Genomic DNA, 23,139 nt, shown 5'->3' on the forward strand with positions numbered 1-23,139 from the left:
GGGCACACAAACACACATACCCAGTGTAATCTTCTTTCTTTTTTTTTTTTTTTAAAAGGAATTTTTGCTATAGGGCACATGCATTTGCCAAAGAAGCAGAGAGACAAAAAATGAGAAATCACCCCTCCCCCCAAGGGGGGTGACCATGCCACAGTCCCTTCTCCTCCATTCTCCTATTGGGATTTTGGGCAGGCATATACAACAGGCTCAGCCTGAGTTTCAGGCCACCATGCCAGAGACTTGAACCACCGTCAACCATGTGGGAGTCAGTCCAGTGCCTTAACCACCATGCCACCTATTGACCCCACCCAACGTGATATTCAGGGCACCAGGTCCAGAACTTGAACTATGGTCAGCCATTGGGAGTTCAGCATCTTAACCTATCATACCACCTGCTGGCCCCTGAGCTAATTCCTAAGAGACATTTTCATACCCAGTGAGTACAGAAGGTATCTTACATTTGGAGTTAGGACTCTGCTATCGAACCTGTGCTGCAAAGTATATTAGTACAGTTGGATGTCAGAAACAAGTATCAGAAAGCTAAACATAGCATTGCCAAGTGCTTCAGAAGGGCCCTAATTCTTCTCCCTTCTTACTGTCTTTTCAGACAAATGACCATGGAAACAGTGGAATCCCAGCAACATGGAAGTGTAACAGATTCTGTGACACAGAGTGAATCTGCCCGTGTGCAGACTCAGACTGGTCCAAATGCAATTCCTACTTTAGCTCAGGTAGGCAACAGGCAGGCCCCGGTGAAAGGTAAAGTCTGTGGAAGTGAGATTTCCTTAGAGTCTGTTTTCTTGCAGTTGATTTAAATTTTCCGTATTCTGTGGTTATCAGCCATTCTTATTGATTTAATGTTGAAGAGGAAATAACATATTTGATTTACTTTTGCATTGTAGCAATGACTTTCAGTGCCCCCCTTCTACCATTTCACGAAGGAAAAGCCCCTGTGGTGTGTTTTCAGTTCGAATATTCCTCACTGCAAAAATGATAGACATCTTACCATTTGCCCAGTGTATATTTGGCTTGATCTTTGTAATTTGTTTAGTTACTAAACTTTAAACTGGTTTCATTCATAAATGAGTATCTGTTAGTGCCTGTTTTTCAGCTCCTGAAATTTATTTATTTATTTTTAGATTTTTGCTATAGTGTATGTGCACTCACTGGAGAGATGAGAGACAGAAAGCAAGAGACCACCCCCTGGGTGGATGGCCACACCACAGTCCCTTCTCTTCCTTTCTTCTCTTGGGAATTTGGACACACACAGACACAGAGACACACACAGGCATACACACACACACAGGCAGTATGTGGGAGTCCAGCAACATAACCATTAGCCATCTGTGGTCCCTGAAATTTATTTTTGAGCTACTCATAAGCAATGGCACAGCCACGGTGGCGCACTATAGTAAAACGCGGCTACTCTGAAGGCTGAGGCTACCCAAGAGGCCCAGGTTTGAACCCTGGGCTTTCCTTCAAGCCAGGCGTGGTGGCACACACCTACGACTTCACTGTGCAGAAGACTAGGGCAGGGCACTCACAGCAGAGCAAGACTGCGTCCACAGAAGAAAGCAGAGGAGAAATGTTCACCTGTTGAAATATCCATTTTGTAAGACAAATAATAATGTGATTGAATGTATGGAAAACAATGAAATGAAAATAAATAAAATCATATTCTAGACATAATAAAGATTATAGCTGAAATAAATGAAATAGAGAATAAAATAACTATACAAAAAAAAAGAGAGCAGAAGTAGTGAAAGCAGGCACATTCTTTATTAATTAGTTCCTCCAATATTGAGCACGTGCTATGTCAAGGCACTATTCTAGGTGCATGGGGATATACAGTTCTTGGCCTCAGATGTCTCATGGCTTAGTGGAGTAGACAGGTATTTTAACAGTGATCTCTTTGGAGTGGGGGAGTAGACGATGTTGATTAATGGGAGTGAAACTGCACATAAGCAGGAGGAGCACTGGCTGGTCATACAGTGTGGGGAAGTACACGTACAATAACTTGCTGTGTACCTCACAGTCACTAAAAGGGGGGATTTTGATTGTTCCCAACTCAAGTAGTGACAGATGACTAAGATGACGGGTGTGCTGGTTATCCTGAGTGAATCATTACTCATTTCTTACTGCGAAGTCACCTTGTAACCCCACAAATGTGTACAGTTGTTTTTATATTAATAAAAAAGAAAACGAAACACTCCACTCATCCCAGCATTGTAAGAAGTGTTGTCATATGTACAGAACAGATACAGTGGACATAGGAGGGAGGACCTGCGACCAGGAGTGCTGTAGAGGACTTCTCGCTGGAGCGGGACTGGGGGGTGGGAAGGAGTGTCGGGTGGATGCGGGTATGGAAGCATATCTTAAGCACAGAGAAGAGTGGAAGAGTGTGTGCAGAGGAACAAAGTCAAAGTATGAGCTATTCAGGGAACTGCAGGCGTGGAGTAGAAACAGCGCCTTGCGTTTGGACTGGGAGGTAATGCTGGGTAGGTGAGTAGAGGGAGAGTTAGTGTATCTTGTACTCTCGGTATTCTTGAAGTGCTTCCAGATGCTCACTGTGTTGAGGGTGCGAGTAGCCATGGTAGGTGGGGCTGGACGTCAGTGGCCAGCGTGGGGACCCCACTAGGCTGTCTGGTGGAGTCAGGGCAGGGGAGTTAGAGCAGTGGTGAGATCTTCGGTGTAGAGGGAGAGTGAACTGGACCTGGTGGCTGAGTAGAAAGCCTGGGGGAACACCAGACACTTCTCGAGTGGTCTCTGACCAGGCTGGTTTCTATGAGGTCTCTTCTTTCCTAGGACCAGGCTGCATGCGTTTTGTTTTACCCTTTCGGGCTTCCGACATCCACATATTCCCTGGAGGTTCTCTGCAAGTATTCTCAGAGCTGTATCTCCCTGGCAACACCCTTCTGTGTAAGGGAGAAGACAGGCGTGTAGGCTGCTTGCTTTGAAAAGTAAAAGCTCAACTTCCTTGTTAAAATGCATCTTCATTGTAGAAAAGTAAATGTTGTTAAAAAGAAGAATATAAGAACTACCCGTAATCTTGACACCCAGAGAGTAATCCTCGTTAACATTTTGGCGTGTGTCCTTTGGTCTTGTCTGTGTGAGTAAAGTATCGTTTTTTCATGAATTTGGGATTTTGTAAAATTTTTATGACTGCTGCTCTATAATTCTTTCTTTGTTGAAGTTGTAATTGAAAGCAATTTTTTTCCCCTTCCCTTAGATACTGGCTCATTAACTTTATTATTTTTTTTCTAAAATAAAAATTTGTTGTGCCTGTGCTCATCGGAGAGAGTTGGAGGCCGGGCTTGGGGGTAGGGAAGTGAGAAAGCACCTGTCCAGCGGGTGGCCACACCACGGTCCCTCCTCCTCCATCTTTCTCTTGGTATTTTAGGCATACATAGACACACTAAGGGTGCACTTTCAAACCGCCAGGTCCAGGTCCAGGTCCAGGCCTGTGCATTCAGCCATGTGGGGTCCTCTGCATTCACCCCATGCCACCTGCTGGCCCAGAAGTGGAATCTACTTCTATATTTATTTGAAAATAAAATCACAGTGCTGATGTCAAAAAGTTAGATGTGGGAGTTGCCGTTGACAGACCCTGGGGCAGCAAATGACCAGGTGCTAGATACCGTGACTAGGCTTTCTTCTCGCCTGAACTATTTTTTATTTTGATTTATTTTTAGTTGATGTTGATATATTGTTTGTTTGTGTATGTTGATATATAAGGATTGATTCTAACTGACACTGGAAAAACTCTTGTCAATAACTCGGAGATTCGAGGGGCCGGCAGGTGGCATGGTGGTTAAAGGTGCTGAACTCCCACCTGGCCAACCGCAGTTTCTGTCTCAGACCTGGCGTCTTGCTTTCTTACTTTCCCTTCTCCCACCCCCATCTCTCTGTCTCTCTCTGGTGAGCACATGTGCCCTACAGCAAATTAAAAAAAAAAAAATTAAGTCAAAAAATTGGAGACTGAGAGGCCGACAGGTGGCATGGTGGTTGAGGTGCTGGACACCCACATGACCAACTGCGGTTTGTGTTCTGGACCTGGTGGCTTGCTTTCTTATGTTCTCTCTCTCTCTCTTTCTCTCTCTCTTTCTCCCTGTCTCTGGTGAGCACCTGTGCCCTATAGCAAATTGAATAAAATTTTGAAAGTCTAAGGACTGGCAAGTGGTGTGGTGGTTGAGGAGCCGGGCATGACTGAGTGTGATTCAATTCCCAGACCTGGTGGCTGGCTTTCTCACTTTCGCTCACTCTCTCTGGTCAAATTAAAAAATAATAATAAATAAATAAACAGTAATTATTTAAAAATAAGTAAATAAATTGGAGGCTATTTTAAATAACCAAGCCAGGGGCCAGCTAGATCCAGCACGGCCAACTGCTTGGTTTGAGTCCTGGGCCTGGTGGCTTGAAAAACATGCTGGGTACTGTGTGTACATGCCCAGAATCTCCACAGGACAATTGGAGGAGAAGAGATTGTAGCATGACCATTCCCCATGGGGAGTATTTTCTCACTTTCTCTCTCTCTTTCTCTCTGGTGTGTGCTGCACCCTTTGGCAAAGTTTTTATATATTTTTTTAAGAATTATTTATTTAATTTTATTTTTTATTATTCAGTTTGACCAGAGAGAGACAAAGAGGGAGTGAGAAAGCAAGCTGCCTGGTCTGGGACTCGAACAGCAGTTGGCCATATGGGAGTCCAGCACCTTAATACCATGCCCCCTGCTGGCCCCCTCGTGATTTTTTTTTTAAGACCCAGTAGGAAATTCTTTCCAAAAACTGAAATAGTGAAAAAAAATTATATACACTCACATATACACACACAGAGACATATATGTAGTTTTAAAATACCGTTGTTAGCACTTACATCTGTGGAAATTATATCATCTTTAAATGGACAGTGGAAGGACAACCCTATTTTTGTTATGACAGATTTCAAACATAGGAGTGGGACCAGCAGATGGCATAATGGTTACGGGTGAGACCTACTAGGCCCAAAAGCTGGGAAGGGGAAAGAACAATCACACAGACATAGACATGCAAGTAGAGAGAAGCAGGGACCAGGTCAACATCATTTCCTTTGACTTCTGAGAGTCTGATCTGCTTGTCTTTAAAGAGCTCTTCCTAAGCTCAGATGTGGCTGCTCCTTGTTACGTTGCTGGACTCCCACGTGATGGACCGCAGTTCAAGTCCCAGACCTGGTGGCTTAAAACTCATGCTGGGTGCGTGCATGAGTGTGTGTGTGTATGTGTGTGCGTGCGCGCGTGAGTGCGTGCCAAAGATCTTGAGAGGAGATTGGAAGAGAAGGGATTGCTGCGTGGCCATCCCTACTTTCGGCCTCTCTGTCTCTCCGACGAGTGCACGTGACTTACAGAAAAAAATCCCTCTTAAAATAAAGGGCCAGAAGGTTGCATGGTGGTTAAGGTCTCCGGACTCCCACATAGCCAGCCACAGTTTAAGCCCCAGATGTGGTGGCTTGTTCTCTCTCTCTCTCTCCCTCTGTCCTTCTCTGGGCAAATTTAAATAAATACATAAATAAATAATCATTCTTTTAAAAATATATAGGTGTAACATGATTCTATGTATACATATGAATTTAATAATTAGCAATATTTTATAGCACTTGTCTTATGTATCTTTTTTCTTCTTTTTTTTGAAGTCTTTTAAGCAGTCCCACAGATGTCAGACATTGTGTCATTTTATTCCAACCTCTGGGTACATAACTGTTATGAGTGTATGGACAAGGACCAGTAGGTGGCCTGGTGGTTAAGGTGCTGGACACTCTCACATAACTAACCGTGATTGGAATCCTGGACTTGGTAGCTCGCTTTCTCACTGTCCCTCCCTCTCTCTCCATCTCTGTCTCTCTCTGGTCAAATTAAAATGAATGAATGAATAAATAGAATTAAATAAATAATTCTTTAAAAAAGAGTTTATGGACATTTTTTGGGGAACAGCAGATGGCATAATAGTTACATTGCTGGACTCCTACATAGTTGACTGCAGTTCGAGTCTGAGATCTGGCAGATTAAGACTCAAGCCGGGCATGTGTGTGTGCATATGCCTAAGATCCCAAGAGGAGAATGGAGGAGAAGGGGGAGTGTGGAGTGGCCATTCCCTTTGGGGGGTGATTTCTCACTTTCTGTCTCTCTTGTCACTCTGTCTCTCCAGTGAGTGCATGCACCCTATAGCAAAAGTCGCTCAAAAAAAAGGGGGGGGGGGCATACGGATATTTTCTACATAACCAAATGCCATTGGTCTATCCAGTAAAATCAAGTGTTCCTTCTTGGTGTATTTTTTTTTGGAGAGATTTTCGCTATAGGGCGTGTGTGCTCACCAGACAGACAGAGACAGAGAGACAGAAAGCAAGAAATCACCCTCCAGGGGGATGGTCACGCCACAATCCCTTCTCCTCCATTCTCCTCTTGGGATCTTGGGCACGCACACACATGTGCCCGCTGTGAGTTTTAAGCCACCGGGTCTGGGATGCGAACCGCGGTTGACTTTGTGGGAGTCCAGCGACATAGCCATTACGCTAACTGCTGGTTCCCCCTTCTTGGTGTATTAAGCAGTCCATAGGCACGTCTCCCTGGGTAACTCAGAGACGTGCGACCTACTCCGAAAGCAACAGCCGGGACACCTTTTCCTCTCGTTCTCAGTCTCTTAGGAATTGTTGATGCGGCTGTATGCTGGGTGAGGTAATCCCAGGGGAGCCGCTGGAAAGGATGCGCTTTAAGCCTGACTTTCTGAAGCCCTGAAGAGCCTGGGCCTGAACATGACGCCTTGGCGGTGAGAGCGAGATCGTTCTTTGTCAGTGAGCACTTCTCTGGTTTCAGCACAGATGGAAAAGAGAGCTGAAAAAGAAGCAGGATCCCAGGACTAGCGGAGCTGCAGCTGTGAGGGAACCTTGGCCATCAGGTCCCGTTCTGCAGTGAGAGAAGTAGTCGTAGTATAAGAGAAGTAGTCGTAGTATAAACGTTACCCTCTCCAGGGCTGGCAGGTGGCCTGGGAGTTGGGGCGCTGGACTCCCACATGGCCACTGCAGGTTGAGTCCTGGACAGCAGCTTGCTTTCTCACTTTCTCTCATTTTTTATGTCTCTCTCTCTGATCAAATTAAAATAATAATAATAATGGTTAAAATTAAATAAATAATTATTTAGAAAGAAAAAAGTTAACATCGCCAAGGACGGTGTGTTTTTGGAAACCAGGGGACACAGCAAGGCAGGGAAAGCTATTGGGCATGCAGTTCAGAGACTATGCTCTGACGATCTCTTTTACCCTCTCTTCTGAACACAGTGTGTGCAGAGCCTCAGTGAGAGACCGGGGGACTGGTCTGACCAGGGACACTCGGTCACGTGTTCAAATGTGTGAGTCTTGCAGTCTGCTAGAAAATTGGACTGGCATTTCTTATCCTTTTAGACAGTAGTGCCAAAAATTCACCTTTTTGGTCCCGAAAGGACCAGGAAGGCTGAAGATGACTATTAGAAACAGAAGCCCAAACCCTCCAGCAACAGTTGCTCCTGCTAGTCCCCAGGGTCGGATCTGGGTATTACAGACGGCCTGCATCATGATGGGTAGACTTGGTAGATTTGCTTTCAACTAAGTAGGTCTAGTTGAAGCTAAGTGCTTAATTGAGTCTTGCTTAACTTTAGTAAAGGGGACTCTCAATAAAGGAGAAAGTGTTCCCTTTGATTTTGAAATAAAAATTTCCATTTTGCTGTTGATTTTCCTGTATGGCTCCTTACTTTATATATCTCTTTCTTAACTTTTTCTCGTTGTCTTTTTAATTTAATTTAATTTTAGTTTTAGATTTTTTGCTATAGGGCAGGTACAATTGCCAAAAAGAGAATTGATCCCCCAGGGGAGATGGCCATACCACTATGCCTTCTGGGATTGTGTGTGTGTGTGTGTGTATTAATTTTGAAATTTTAAGATTTTTTTAATCTAATTTATTTATTTATTTTCAATTTGCTGCAGAGCCTATGTGCTCATGAGAGAGAGAGCGAGCGAGCGAGCGAGCAAGCTGCCAGATGTGAGAGTCTAGTACCTTAAACCACCACACCACCTGCTGCTCCCCTCACTTAATTTTTGTTTCCAGAGGGCACATGTACTTGTCAGGAGGAGGGAAGGGAGAAAGCACTTTCCATGAGACATAGTAACATTATAACCCTTCCTCCTCCATCTCTCCCACCTTGCAGCATTTGGGGCACATGCACCCAGCATTTTTATGAAGCTCCCAGGTCTGGGACTAGAACCTCACAATTGACCGTGTGAGATCCTTTCTTTTTTTTTCTCCCTAGGTTTTTGCCATAGGGTGTGTGCACTCACCAGAGAAAGACAGTGAAAGGGAAAGTGAGAAGTCACACCCTCCCCCCGGGAGATGATCACGCAGTAACCCCTTCTCCTCGTGGGCTCTTGGACACAGATGCACATGTGCCTGACATGATTTTCAAGCCTCAGGGTCTGGGACTTGAACTTTGTAGTCAGCCGCATGGAATTCAGCCTCCTCAACCACTATACCACTGGCTGGCCCATTAGGTAGTTTAAAACATTGCAGAAATTTCATTCAGTCTTCTTTAGTTCTAAAAGTCTAAAATATGACTCGTAACTTGATTTCAGATTTCATGGTAAGACCAAATTTCATTTTAAAAAATGATCATTTTATTTATTATTATTTTAATTTGACCAGAGAGAATGGAGTGGGGGAAGTGAGAAAATAAGCCACCAGATCCAGGACTCAAACTGCTGTAAGCCATATGGGAATCCGGCATCTCAACCACCACGCCACTTGCTGGCCCAAAATTCCATTTTTTTTCTTTTTTTTTGAGAGAGATTTTTACTATACAACATGTGTCCTCACTGGGGAGTCAGAGACAAAGTGAGAAATCACCCTGAGGGGGAATGGCCATGCCCCAATCTCTTCTCCTCTGTTCTCCTCTTGCAATTTTTTTTTTTCGCTATAGGGTGCGTGCGCTTACCAGACAGACAGAGCGAGACATAGAGACAGAAAGCGAGAAATCACCCCTCAGGGGGGATGGTCATGCCACAATCCCTTCTCCTCCATTCTCCTCTCGGGATCTTGGGCACACACGCACACGCGCCCGGCGTGAGTTCTAAGCCACCAGGTCCGGGATGCGAACCGCGGTCGACTACATGGGAGTCCAGCGACATAGCCATTACGCTAACTGCTGGTTCCCTCCTCTTGCAATTTTGAGCATGCATGCACAGGCGCCTGGCATGAATTTTAAGCCGCCAGGTCCAGGACTTGAACCGTGGTTGACTACGTGGGAGTCCAGTGATGTAACCATTACACCATCTTGCTAGGCCCAAATTTCATTATTTTTTTAAGGAACAAAGCTCTTGGACTTTTTTGTGTATGATGAACTCTATTGGTCTGGAACCAAAAGAAAGACCTTCAGGATGTAGTTTGGTTTGGCCATGTCTTGTCTTTGATTTTAGATTGTGACTTCTACTTTGAAATAAATACCTGGTACTGTCTTCTTTCCATGCCACCATTTTGGGGGAAAAGATTTTTTTGAGACAGACAGAGACAAGATAGAAAGCGAGAAATCTCCCCCTGGGGGGATGGCCACACTGCAATCCTTTCTCCATTCTCCTCTCCAGGATCTTGGGCACCCACGCACATGCACCTGATGTGAGTTTAAGCCACCGGGTCTGGGACTCAAACCACGGTCTACTACATGGGAGTCCAGCAACATAGCCATTACGCTAACTGCTGGTCCTACATTTAATGTGCTTTAAACACACTGACTCAGTGCTCACAATACCCAGTGGAAAGGTACTTCTTTCCTTTTCATTTGCAGTTGAGGAAACGAGGCAGAGAATCAGCTTACCTCAGGTCACACAGCTTACCAAAGGCAGAGAAGATCTGAATCCAGGCAGTCTGACTTAAGAGTCCATTAGCCACTCCACCATGCACAGGTCCTTCGTGTTGGACCAGACGCTTTCACAGAGCGCTGCCTAAGGTAGTAATGACAGATGCTGACACTATGTAGGTGTGCACGCCACGTAGCGAGTACCCTAGAGGACCTTGTACACATGCAGGACAGATACACAATGCCTGTGACCCCTTCGTTCTGTTTAGTTTCATATTTAGATCCCAGGTCAACTCCTGATGCTGGGTGTGTGAAGAACATAGAAAACTTAAATTTTATACATTTTGATGCATTAGTGATTGTTTCCAGTAGGTACCAGTAGCTGTTCTGTCTCTTGAACTGTAATCTGGGGCCAGGAGTACAAAAGTGTTCCCTCTCTGTCTCTGACAAGCACACACGCCCTAGGGCAAAGACCTCTACCTAAAAAAGGAAAAAAGAAAAGCCTGGCAGGAGAGACCAGCAGATGGCATAGTGGTTCCGACCACAATTGGAGTCCTAGACCCGGTTGCTTCAAAATCAGGCCAGGCGCATGTACATGCATTGCCCAAGATCCTGGAGGAGGATGGAGGAAGAGGGACTGCAGTGTGGCCATCCCCCTCTGAGGTGGTGATTCCTCACTTTCCCTCTGACTGTGTCTCTCGCTCTCGAGCAAGTGCATGTGCACTATGGCAAAAACCTCTTAAAAAAATGGAAAAAAACACACCAGGAATGTTGTCCCTCAGATCTTGACAGGACAGAGAGATGAAGGGATTGCAGTGTGGTTACACCCCATTTGAGGTGCTTTCTCCCTCCATCTCTCTGTCTCTGGAGAACACACATGCCCTCTGGCAATTAAGAAGTAAAATAAAATCAAGGGCCAGCAGATGACGTAGCAGTTACGTTGTTGGACTCCTATATGGCCAGCTGTGGTTCAAGTCCCGGACCTGATGGCTTGAAACTCAGTCCAGGTATGTGTGCCCAAGCTCTCGGGAGGAGGGACTCAAACCACGGTCTACTACATGGGAGTCCAGCAACATAGCCATTACGCTAACTGCTGGTCCTACATTTAATGTGCTTTAAACACACTGACTCAGTGCTCACAATACCCAGTGGAAAGGTACTTCTTTCCTTTTCATTTGCAGTTGAGGAAACGAGGCAGAGAATCAGCTTACCTCAGGTCACACAGCTTACCAAAGGCAGAGAAGATCTGAATCCAGGCAGTCTGACTTAAGAGTCCATTAGCCACTCCACCATGCACAGGTCCTTCGTGTTGGACCAGACGCTTTCACAGAGCGCTGCCTAAGGTAGTAATGACAGATGCTGACACTATGTAGGTGTGCACGCCACGTAGCGAGTACCCTAGAGGACCTTGTACACATGCAGGACAGATACACAATGCCTGTGACCCCTTCGTTCTGTTTAGTTTCATATTTAGATCCCAGGTCAACTCCTGATGCTGGGTGTGTGAAGAACATAGAAAACTTAAATTTTATACATTTTGATGCATTAGTGATTGTTTCCAGTAGGTACCAGTAGCTGTTCTGTCTCTTGAACTGTAATCTGGGGCCAGGAGTACAAAAGTGTTCCCTCTCTGTCTCTGACAAGCACACACGCCCTAGGGCAAAGACCTCTACCTAAAAAAGGAAAAAAGAAAAGCCTGGCAGGAGAGACCAGCAGATGGCATAGTGGTTCCGACCACAATTGGAGTCCTAGACCCGGTTGCTTCAAAATCAGGCCAGGCGCATGTACATGCATTGCCCAAGATCCTGGAGGAGGATGGAGGAAGAGGGACTGCAGTGTGGCCATCCCCCTCTGAGGTGGTGATTCCTCACTTTCCCTCTGACTGTGTCTCTCGCTCTCGAGCAAGTGCATGTGCACTATGGCAAAAACCTCTTAAAAAAATGGAAAAAAACACACCAGGAATGTTGTCCCTCAGATCTTGACAGGACAGAGAGATGAAGGGATTGCAGTGTGGTTACACCCCATTTGAGGTGCTTTCTCCCTCCATCTCTCTGTCTCTGGAGAACACACATGCCCTCTGGCAATTAAGAAGTAAAATAAAATCAAGGGCCAGCAGATGACGTAGCAGTTACGTTGTTGGACTCCTATATGGCCAGCTGTGGTTCAAGTCCCGGACCTGATGGCTTGAAACTCAGTCCAGGTATGTGTGCCCAAGCTCTCGGGAGGAGAGTGGAGAAGGGATTGCAGAGTGGCCATCTCCCCTGGGTGTGTGTGTTGGGGGGTGATTCTCACTTTCCCTCTGACTGTTTCTGTCTCTCTCACTCCAGCGAGGGCCCGTGCCCTAAGGTAAACAACCTCTAAAAAAAATCCAATAGATAATGTTTGATATCTTTATTCCAGTGCGCCACTTATAGTCTTATTATTCTGTTTTCAGCCTTAAAATAGTTGAACTATTCTTTAAACAATTTTTCCCCATGCGAAAGAAACAGACTCTTAAGAATCTTGTCCTAACACAAAAATCAAGATAGTTTTCAACTTCTCGCTTAGATTGTTTCATTGCAGTCCTTGGAATTAAACTAGGTAATGAAGAAGCTTGATTCTCACAGCAGAACAGATAGAGCCCACAGTTTTTAGTGCCCTGTTAGCTGTTCTGAATGCAGGCCCAGTCTGTGACATTTGCAGCTGCGTTATGACATCACAAACGCCCCAGAAGGGAACCTCGCTACGGATTGGAGCTGGTCCACTAAGTGCCTATCAGAAGCTGTGACACAGCATTGTGAGGTGTTCCCAGTTACGAGGGTCATTATTAGGCTCCTTTTAAAATTGTGAAGCCTTTAAGGTTGTCGGTTGCATCATCTTAACTTACCCCTTCAGTTTAACCGTGGTCTCTAGTGGGGTTCTCGTTGGATGTGGTGGCATCAGCATAATCTATGTTTCAGGCATCCGATAGAAGAGGATTATTCTTCAGGGGATCTGGAAAAGAAGGTAAATCAGGTCTACTATGAGTTCGCTCCACACACTTTCAAAGTCTCATAAAAAGAGGTATAAAGTTATGAAATACAAAATACATCCATTTTAGGTTTTCGTTTGTTCTTTGAACAGTTGCTTACTTGATTATTGGAGTGTGATGAGTGTGCTTGTTAGGGTTTCCCGTGAAGTTTTCTCTCTTCATTTAGGCTTCTTGCGCCGGCTTCCCTCTCTGCACACTTTCCACCTCAAACAACCTCCTTTTCACCTCCAGGCCTTGTCACTTTGTGATCTCTTGTCCTGCTTTCTTTTTGGAATCTAGCACCAGCCACAGTTATGGGGTTGTTTCTTCTCGTTACTGCCGCTCTGGCCTGGGAGGATAGGGACTGTTCGTTCCCTGCTGCATCTTGGCTGTCTGCACTGGCCTACGGCAGGCTCCCAGTATGTATTTGTTGAGTGAATAAATGAGTGAGTTAATAATTATGTGCTCCTGTGAAATTTTTGCTTGTACCAATTCTTTGAATATTGGATGGTTAAAGGAAGATTTCTCTATTTCTACTTGTATATTTATTTTAGGTGAATGTTCATTTGTCTCTCTGTATGAGCAGTTACTATGTTTTAGGAAAGACTTTTCGATTAATTCCCTTCTGGTTCCAGAGCTGCTCAGAACCCTATTTGTACATAATGAGTGAAGCAATTATAGTGGTCTTTATAGACAGCTCTCAGATTTTTATTTCCCGCGTGAGCTATAATTTGGTCAGTGTCAGAATCTTCTACGTTATTAAAAGGGTTCTTTCCACCTGGTTGCCCATCCATTGCTCTGCTGTTGCTTTAAACATAGCCTGCCTGAAACAGAACCTATCACCTATGCTAAACGAAAGGTGCTCTTTAACCATTTGGGCCTTGCAGACACTGTGCATCCTTGACTCATCACCTGTACTACTGTGCTTCGTGAACTTCTCTGTGTTCTGTGGTTGCCATGTGATTGTGTAACAGTGCTAAGGGGCTTGGGGTAGGGAGCCATGTGAATGTGAATGTGTTTTTGGTGAATCGTAATGGTAAGTTTAGCCTAACCATCTATACAATTATAAGTTTAATGCCAATTGCTTATCAGTGTTGGTAAAAACCTGTGTTGTGGAACCGCAGACACTGAAGAATGAAAACGTGGCATTCCAGAGAGAAAGGAGAACTTTTTTATTGAGTCAGTGGGCATTGAGGAGTTAACACTCTGACTCTCTGGCCCCGGCTGAGAGTTGGACACAGTCTTTTATGGGTGAATTTGGGAGGGGCAGTTTCAGCACGCTTGGAGTGTCCTATCAGGGAAAAGGAGCTCAGTGTCTGCCCTAATACAGAGCTGGTAGAAAAGCAGGGAATCAAGACCTCCAGCCTCAGCAGTTCAGGGGAGGGGTAGCTAACTTGCGTGGGAAACAGAAAGCCCAGGCACCTATCAGCCCTGGGTTGTTTCAAGGTTGTTCACAAGTTTTTATGTATCAGAACAGGAAGTTCAGGCAATTATCAGACTTGGGTTGCTCCACATCACCTGTGAGAATATGGGGCCAGCAGGTGGTGAGGTGGGTAAGGTGCTAGACACCTACATGGCCAATAATGGTTCAAGTCTTTATTTTCTTGCTTTCTCTCTCTTTCTCTCTGTCTCTCTCTGGTGACTGCAGGTATCCTATAGCAAATTAAAAAATAATAATTACAATAAATAAAATTAAATCTTAAAAAAAAAACCCAAATCCTGTGAGAATAAGCATAATTCCCCATATCTAAGAGTTTCCTTTTTAGAAGGGTACCTCTCAGATTCTGAGCATTTAACTGAAAGAGTTATCTCAGGAGCTTCTACAATGCCTAGAGAATGGACGTACAGAAGAGTCATGTAGCTAACAGATCCCTACAGCTCTTCTCCTGTATTCTTGGGAGACGGTGCGTGGTGGGCACTCCTCCCCGCCGCAGCAGGTGTTCTTGACGTGGAGCCATTTTGGTGGAGCTATTGCTTAATCATTTTACTGGGTCATCAGAAAAGTCATGACACATTTTTGGATTGGAAAAAAATACATCATGACTTTTCTGATGACCCAGTAAATCCTGAAGACCCAGTAAATCCTGAAACTTACTTGAAATTGTACTTGACAGATAGTTAAAGCAAGTCAAAGCATGATTTATGCTTATGAAAAGCCCATTAATCTTCCTTGAATTGTTTTTAGTTACTCAAAATCATCTGATTTCTTTGAAGCTGGCACATTTCCCAAGAGAAAATAAATGTGTCCAGTATATGCCGTCTCAATCTACAGGCCCAGTTTGTGAGACTATTGTAGTACTTTTGGATTTTCCTATCTACAGTCTGGAGTTCATTCTCTTCTGATACCCAACTGTATGTATTAAAAAATGAAACAGGTAAAAACATTGAAAACATTTGGGTATTTGACAGGGTATCTCTGAGAGCTCTTTAATTCTAAAAAAGAATGTCATTTGATTTGAGGAAATGTAATGTCTTAACAATTTTCACCACCCAGCCATGTGATTGCATTTTCTTTTTCCTTTTAGGTTTTTGCCATTGGGTATGTATGCTCACAGAGGAGACAGAGGGAAAGTGAGAAATCTCTTTCCTGGGAGAGATGGCTATACCACAATCCCTTCTCCTCCATTCTCTCAGGGTTTGGGCATGCATGCACATACACCTGTGTGATTTTAAATTGCCAGGTCAAGGACTCTAACCTTGGTCAGCCATGTGAGAGTTCAGGGCCTTAACTACTACACCACCTGCTGACCCCCATGCGACTGCATTATTAAGAAGAGAAGAACGGGCCTAAAACTGCATCCATACCTTGCTCAGTCTCCTGCAGGTGGCTCTACCCGTGGTGGTAGGGAAGAGCTAGAGTGGCCTGTACTGTGTCCCTGTGAGGGAGGCCATGGGTCTGGGTGCATAATTCCTGCCCTGCTTCCTGGACTGACGTGATAGGAGCTGGGCAATTGAGCCTCCTCTTTGTGTTAAACATATTTTGGCCTTTTCTCTTTTGTTTTATGTGTTGTAAAGCATTTCTATTTTGCCAACTTCTGACGTATGAACTCTTTGTCAGACCGGATGTGGTTGTTTGTCCGTGCTGCTGTGTTGAAGCTGAAATCTCAGCTTGTCTCAGCACTTTGCTCTTTAAGCTGAAAGGCAGAGTGTAGAGCAGCAGTTTTCGAAACAGAGGGCACAGAGCCCTGGGAGAGACTCTGAGGACCCGTGCAGGAAGTTTGCTAGGAAGGAGCTATTTTTACAATAATGCTGTTATTTTCCTTTTCCTGTGTATTGACATTTGCAGTGATGGTGACAAAAACAATGGGAGCGGGGAGGGGCTGTTGGTGCCTTAGCTCACATCAAGTCAGTGGCCCAAGGAGCTATTGTCTTCACTGTCACTCACCTGCAGTTAAAAGTTTCACTAAGAAGTTTCTCAGTAAAGCAGTAAAAATGATCAGCTGCACCAAAGTCTAGCTCTTGAGTGTATGCGGTGTTACTCTCTGAAGCGTTCAGAGCAAGCACTTCTGTGGATTCAAGTCTGGTGGTGTTCTTGAGGAAAAGTACTTGGCTATTGTTGGGGTGGTGAGATTTGGCTAGGTCTCCCCCCTCCATTACAGGACGCCATTTTTCTCAGAAGAGTGGTGAATAGCCTAAGGCCATTCAGATTTGAAGACACTTTCTCAAAGACAACTGAAAGGAACTTGTCATTTCAAAGAAAATAACTATTATCAATGATAAAACTTAAGCAGAAAATTTGTATTTTAGAAAACCTGAATCTGGGGCCAGCAGGTGGTATGGTAATTAAGGTGCTGGACCCCCTCATAGCCAGCTGCAGTTCAAATCCTGGACCTGGTGGTTTGCTTTTTCACGTTCTCTCTCTCTCTCTGATGAGTGCATGTGCCCTCTAGCAAATTAAAAAAAAAGAAAAAACTAAATAATTCTACCCACCCACCCCTCCGCATTTGCCATTGCGAGCTCGATAATATTTATAGAGTGTTCTGATGAGGTTGGTAGTGATTGAATGTGATTTTTGATAGTGTGTCATGAGCTATGTCAGCATTTGGAAGGTCTGTTTCACTCAGTGAGTCGGTTTTTCCAAATGACGACTGCGTAATGTGACAGCCCTTGCATGGGTAAAAGATCCATCCAGAGGACAAGGAGATAAACGGATTTTGATGTAAATGGCATGGTTTCAGATTCCACATCGCAACTGATCTTTAAGAAGCAACCACCTGTCAGGCTTTAGAGTATTATTATTAAAGAAAACGGTCCGGTCTCTTTCTGAAAAAGCTATTAAAGTACTTCTTCTTTCACTCATCACTATCTGTGTGAGGCCCAGATTTTCTTCCCATACTAACCCAAATAAGATTCATGCAAAAGTAGTTATGGAGTGTAATTATGGAACCAGACACACACAGAATTTGTGAAAGTATAAAAGTTTCAGTCTTTGTAGTAAATAGTTTTGTTTTGGAAAATATAATTTTTCTATAACATATTATTTATGTTAGCATGTGATGGATTTATTATTATTATTTTAGGTTTTTGCCGTAGGGCATGTGTGCTTGTTGGAGAGAAAGAGAGACACACCAGAGGGAAAATGAGAAACGTCCTCCAGAGGGTATGGCCACGCTGCAGACACTCTGTTCTCTTCTCGAGATCCTGGGCACGTATGCACACATGCCCTTCTTAATTTTCAAGCCACTGAGTCTGGGGCTTCAACCACGGTCAGCCATGAAAGAGTCCAGCACCTTTACCACCATGCCACCTGCTGGTCTGGGATCTATTATTTTTATCTTGAAATAAATGACTAAGTATAATAGTTTCTCCATATTTGTGGGGATTACATTCAAGATTCTCAGGGGATGCCCAAAACTGCAGCTCCTGTGGAACCCTGTACGTACTGTGTTCTTCCTGTACATCTGTACCTGTGATAAAAATATTTCATTCCTAAATTAGGCACAGTAAAAGGGTCATGATAACTAACCGTAGCGTAGCACAGTTATAGCAGTATGTAGTAGTAAAGGTTGTGTGAAGGCAGCATCTGTCAGAACACCCGAATGCACTGGGGAGTGGTAGCCGAAGCCATACAGAGTGAGCCTGCAGGTCGGGCACTGCGGAATTGTGAACGGTCCCAGCTTCTGCCTCCGAAATGGTAAATACAGGCGACACGAGCAGGGGCGTGCTGGAGCTCACTTGTACTGCTGTGAAAGCCTGCGGTGTGCGTGTCTTTCCAACTTTGTATCCAGTGTCATTTGATCACTTGAAATGATCCATAGTAGGATTATTTATGTCATAGAGATCAGCAAAGCTGCAGAGCAGTTTCTCTCTGCTCCATCGCAAGATCTGGTTATTTAATGTTTACCAGCACTTTTTTAGATATAAATCACATGAAGGCTCGTTAAGGTCACCAATAGTTTTTTTCTTTGAGGGAGAGTTTTGCTATAGGGCAGGTGCACTTGCTGGAGAGACAGAGACAGAAAGCAGGAGATCGCTCCCCAGGGTGATGGCCACGCTGCAGTCCCTTCTTCTCCACTCTCCTCAGGATTTTGGGCACGCTTGCACATGTACCCAACATGAGTTTTAAGTCACCGGGTTGAGGACTTGAACTGTGGTCAACTACATGAGATTCTAGTGATGTTAACCATTACACCATCTTATGGTCCCCATCAGTAATGTTTAAGAGCATAAGTGTGTCCCGAGACAAATCTTTGAGGACTCGCTGTGTAGAGAAAGCGACGTCATTTGGTAACTGGTTAACACAAATGTGGTTGCTTTCTTACAGTTCATAACAAGGGGCCTCGAGAAAATGTTTCTCGTGTGAAAGAGAAAGACACTGTCAAAGGCTGTCATGCCGTGTCCTCCTCTACAAACCTTGCCAGCCACCCAGGGTCACGGGCACGCATGCACATGTGCCTGGCTATGTATAGGTCAGCCTGGGAGCTGAGCCCAGTCTCCGTGGCTCCAGCATCGCAGAGTGATGCTGGGCACACCACCGTGTCTGTGCCCCCTGTTACCCTCCGTACACGGAGCGTCGGGAGAGTAAATCCAGTGTTTTTAAAACTTGTAGTTAGGACTGTTGGTTCCATGTGAATGACCTTTCTTGTTCCCTTAACATGGAAGGTGGTCAAGATTCCTCACAGTGGGTGGGCCGAATTTACCCCCTGGGCTACTTCTTGGTCGCCTCTGTCCTGGTTTTCCACATTTTGTCCGGTTGTTACCGGGCTCAGATCAGGACCTTGGCTCTGGCGCTGTCTTCTGCATAAAGCCGTCTACCATTGTTCTGGCCCCTGCTGGTCTTGCTGTTCTGCCTGTGGCATTCATGGCAGTTGCTTCGGTGCTGGTTGGTGTGCTGCTGCTTCTCAGGTGCTAGTTGGAGCAAGTCTCCTTTCTACCCTAGTGCACGTAACATGGTGCTCCGCACACAGCATTGCCCTTGCGCGGATAAGGGATTTTTAACTTTCACATTGCCTGCGAAGTTTGCTTTCCAAGGGACTGATCATGGAAATAAGTATTACTGTTATTTGTTACGAACTGGTTTTTAAAGAATTATGCATTTGTTATGAGTCTTTTAATTTGACCAGAGAGAGAGACAGAGAGAGAAAGGGAAAGTGAGAAAGCTAGCCACCAGGTCTGGACCTTGAACCATGGTCAGCCATGTGGGAGTCCAGCACTTCAACTACCACATCACCTGCTGGCCCACAAACTAGTTTATTACAGTTTGTTTAGGGGCCAGCAGGTAGTGTAGAGGTTAAGGCAGCTGGATCCCACATGGCTGACTATGTAGTTTGAATCCCAGACCCAACAGCTTGGAAAAAAAAAATACCGTGTTTATGTGTATACACCCAGAATCCCAAGAGAAGAATAGAGAAGGGACTGCAGCATGGCCATCCACCTGGGGACTGATTTCTTACTTTTTCTCTTTTTCTGTCTCTGTAGAGTACACATGCCCTATAGCAAAAAAAAAAAAAAAAACAACAAAAAAAAAACTACAAGAAAGAAAAATATTCTTTTAAAGTATTAATAAAGGTGATTGGTAATCACCAGTGTTCTCTAGGTGAGGTTATACACAGAGACTTCTCTCAAAAACTGTTGTAGACCCTGAAGTTCTACCTCTCACATGAGTAGACTGGTGGCTTATTTCATCTTCCGGGTCTTTGTTTTGAGTAAGTCATAATTAAGTGAATCTTTTTTTTTTCCAATTATTATTTTATTTAACTTTATTTATTTATCTATCTATCTATTTAAATTTGACGAGAGAGGGACAGAGTGAGAGAGAGAGAGAGAGAGAGCAAGCCACCAGGTCAGGGACTTGAACCATGGTCAGCCTTGTGGGAGTCCAGTACCCTTAACCACCATGCCACCTGCCGGTCCCCACAGTGACTCTTAGTAAAATGAGGATTATGTTGCCATGTGATTGGTCACTAATTAGAAGCCTGGGCAGCTTTCGAGTCCAGGGCGTGAATGCTTTGCGCTTGCTGGTGCTGAAAGCCCTCGAAGCCGCCAGGAGGTGACTGGACTCTCCTCTCTCAAAACTAGTTGATGGTCTGGCCCTCCCAATGCTCGAGGCGGGCAAGGTCAGGAGGTCTCACCAGCTCTGATTCTGAGATACTACAGGCTTAGAAGGTCTTGGGACTTCTTTGGCCAGTACCTTCACTTGTGATTATGGGGACATAAAAATCCCCGAGCTTTGTTTCAGTGTATTGAGGAGTTTGCATCCTGAATAATGCTGCACGATTGTATAGAAACAGTCATGTACTGAAAAGTGGGCTACCATACTTAGGTTCTGTCTCCAGTTTCTCTTAAGAAGCTGGAGAGAGCAGTTTGTACTCTGGCCTAGAAAAGGCTTCCTTTTTAGTGGCGGTGAGGTCAAAGTGAGGTAGTTTAACTGCTTTAGAACCTGGTGCTGGAGACATTCTTAGCCGCCGGAGCATGGGCCGGGACGTGAGGAGCATGGGTTCTGCCATCTCTGTCACGTCAGAGCGTGGCTGTTCCAGGGCCGTAGGCGCCTCATGGTAAGTACCCGAGTTTGGTTGCCACTTCTCAGAAGCAGGAGAAAGGAAACCAGCCCAGCGTGGGAGCGAGTGGCGTTTCTTAAAAATAAAACCACGAAGAAGGTCGAGCCTTAATCCTCAACACTGGTCGTTTTTGCAGGTTTCTGTAGCTGGCTCAGGCACCGGAAGAGGCTCCCCTGCTGTCACTCTAGTGCAGTTACCGTCGGGCCAAACGGTGCATGTCCAGGGAGTCATTCAGACACCGCCATCGGTTATTCAGTCACCACAGACACAGACTGTTCAGGTTAGCCTCCTTTCCGGGTGATTTCCCACTTTCTTCAGTCCTCGTTTCTTTAAGCTCACTTCATTACTGGTTTTCTTCCTGTAGCTTTTGTGCTCCAGTCTTTCATTAGCTGTTGGAGGAGTCTCTGTTGATGTGTGAAGGGCACCGTGCCCTGCTAGGTACACAGCGCTGGCTGGAGGGCCGCAGCTGCTGTCACCCTGTGCCTGCAGAGAGCGGCGTGGTCGTCCTCAGGTCGTCCCGTGTTCAGGCGCAGCTACTTAGCCCAGCGCCCCGGTGGTGGCCATGAATCTTCTCGGGGCTCTTTGGGGACGGTGTCTGATAAACATGGTCGTTCGCAGGTGTGGCTGTCTATGCTGCCTTTAGGAGTACTTTCACTGGTAGGTAGATAGAAAGTTAAGTTTATTTTAAACTCAGTATACATCATCCTTCAAAAGTAATATGATTTTGTGGTCGCTTTGGTGTCACGTTTATGTCATGCCCCTCTCAGGCTTACTTTAACTTTCATAGATGTGATTATCAGTGTGGTTGTGGTCCAGAGATGTGTTCTATTTTTTATTAGTATCAAGGTTGACCATAACTCTTTAACATTTCTTGAAGTAAAACTTTTTCAGTCAGTAAATGTGAATTATTGAACATGCATCTTTTAAAGCATACTTTACTGAATATATTTCAGTTCTTTTTTTGGGTCAGTTTGGTATTGTCCTTTAAATACTGAAATTATATAAATATAATTGACGACAAAAAAGATCTGTGAGGAAAACAGAAATGCACATCCTTGGCCTTGTCTTTCTGTATATTTGAGCATAGTTGGTGTCAGGATGAGGATGAGTGTCACCACCTGATATCTGAGATGATGAGTCCACATGCAGGGAAAGCTTGGCTGTCTTCTCGGCTCAGGTGTCTTTTCCTGTGATGGTCAAAGTATAAGAATAATCTTCACCATTCTTTTTTCCCCCCGTGATGACCCTTAATTCCAGGAGTTTCTAATTGTATAACAAGAAAGTCTTCCACTTTTTATGACTTTCCTGGGGTTCAGCTATTTCTAACCTAGCAGATAGTAGAAGTAAGTATTCTGCTCAGTAGACTGTTTTTGGATTTTGGTGCATGAGTGATTTAATTGTGTTTGTAGAGACAGATGGCAGTGGGTCTTGTCTTAGAATTCCTACCTGTCAGACAGTGGACCTCTCTGCATGAATTTCAGTTTTCCCTTTGCTAAAATGGTTGAAATAATTGCCTGCCTCAAATAAGGGTGTGGTGATTAATAGGCCGGCTGTGTGAGTGCGCAGTACGGAGTGGTCAGTGTTGGAGGGCGGAAGGTGATTATCTCATGGCAGGACTTCGTTCAGTAAGTTCTTCCCTAGGGTGTGTGTGTGCTTACATGTGGGGCGTTGACCAGAGATGCGTGGTCCCGTGTGTTGGTGAATACACACATGTGGATCCATGTATTTGGGGACATAGATATTCTTACTTTCATTATTGATATTTTAGTAAGCTCTTTTGATTTTGCCCAAGTAAAATTCCCACGTCATTGTCATATGGAATAAAACAAGTTATATAAACTCAGATCCACCCACTACTGGTCCTCAGAGTTAAATGACTGAAATAAATGGCAGTCATGTTGTTGTAGAAGTTCATAATTTTAGTTTTCTGACTTTCTTTAACAACTAAATTATTTTATTATTACTTGACTTGAAAAATGAAATCATGCGTAAAGCGTTCATCTTTCTTATAAGTAAAATTCCTTATTTTAATCTTTTAAGACCTACCGTCATCACCAAGCTTCAACTTAGACCTTACAATAGCGTCCTGAGGGTAACCAGGCCAGCGGCCTCGCTCGCTCATCCGCCAAAGCACTCTTCTCTCTGGGCCTCCCAGTGCCTTGTTTGAAGAACCCGCTTAAGTCAGCTGCACTGCGAAGAGAGCGGAGAATCGAGGGGCTCTTTCGCTCACTCCTTGGTGGATTTGTAAGGGCTCTTCTGGGTTTGGGAGGTTAGGTCTCATGGATCTTGCATTTCATCTTCTCCTGCGAAGC

General features: G+C 44.7%; 1 protein-coding gene across 20 annotated transcripts in view; it reads left to right on the forward strand.

Moving 5' to 3' along the window:
• The window catches only part of CREM (cAMP responsive element modulator), an 87,334-nt gene that overhangs the window by 22,906 nt on the left and 41,289 nt on the right, over positions 1 to 23,139 (forward strand). For 9 of the 20 annotated variants that reach the window (XM_006158317.3, XM_006158326.3, XM_006158318.3 and 6 more), the window contains 2 exons: positions 608 to 731; positions 20,964 to 21,107. In XM_006158317.3, the coding sequence (XP_006158379.1) occupies positions 608 to 731; positions 20,964 to 21,107 (268 nt within the window). Of the gene's footprint in view, positions 1 to 607; positions 732 to 12,654; positions 12,827 to 13,803; positions 13,867 to 20,705; positions 20,825 to 20,963; positions 21,108 to 23,139 lie in introns of those variants that run through there. The other 11 variants (XM_006158335.2, XM_006158336.2, XM_006158331.2 and 8 more) reach the window with 6 other exon arrangements.

Source organism: Tupaia chinensis, unplaced genomic scaffold (assembly GCF_000334495.1).
Source record: "Tupaia chinensis unplaced genomic scaffold, TupChi_1.0 Scaffold000578_2, whole genome shotgun sequence".
Taxonomy (NCBI): domain Eukaryota; kingdom Metazoa; phylum Chordata; class Mammalia; order Scandentia; family Tupaiidae; genus Tupaia; species Tupaia belangeri.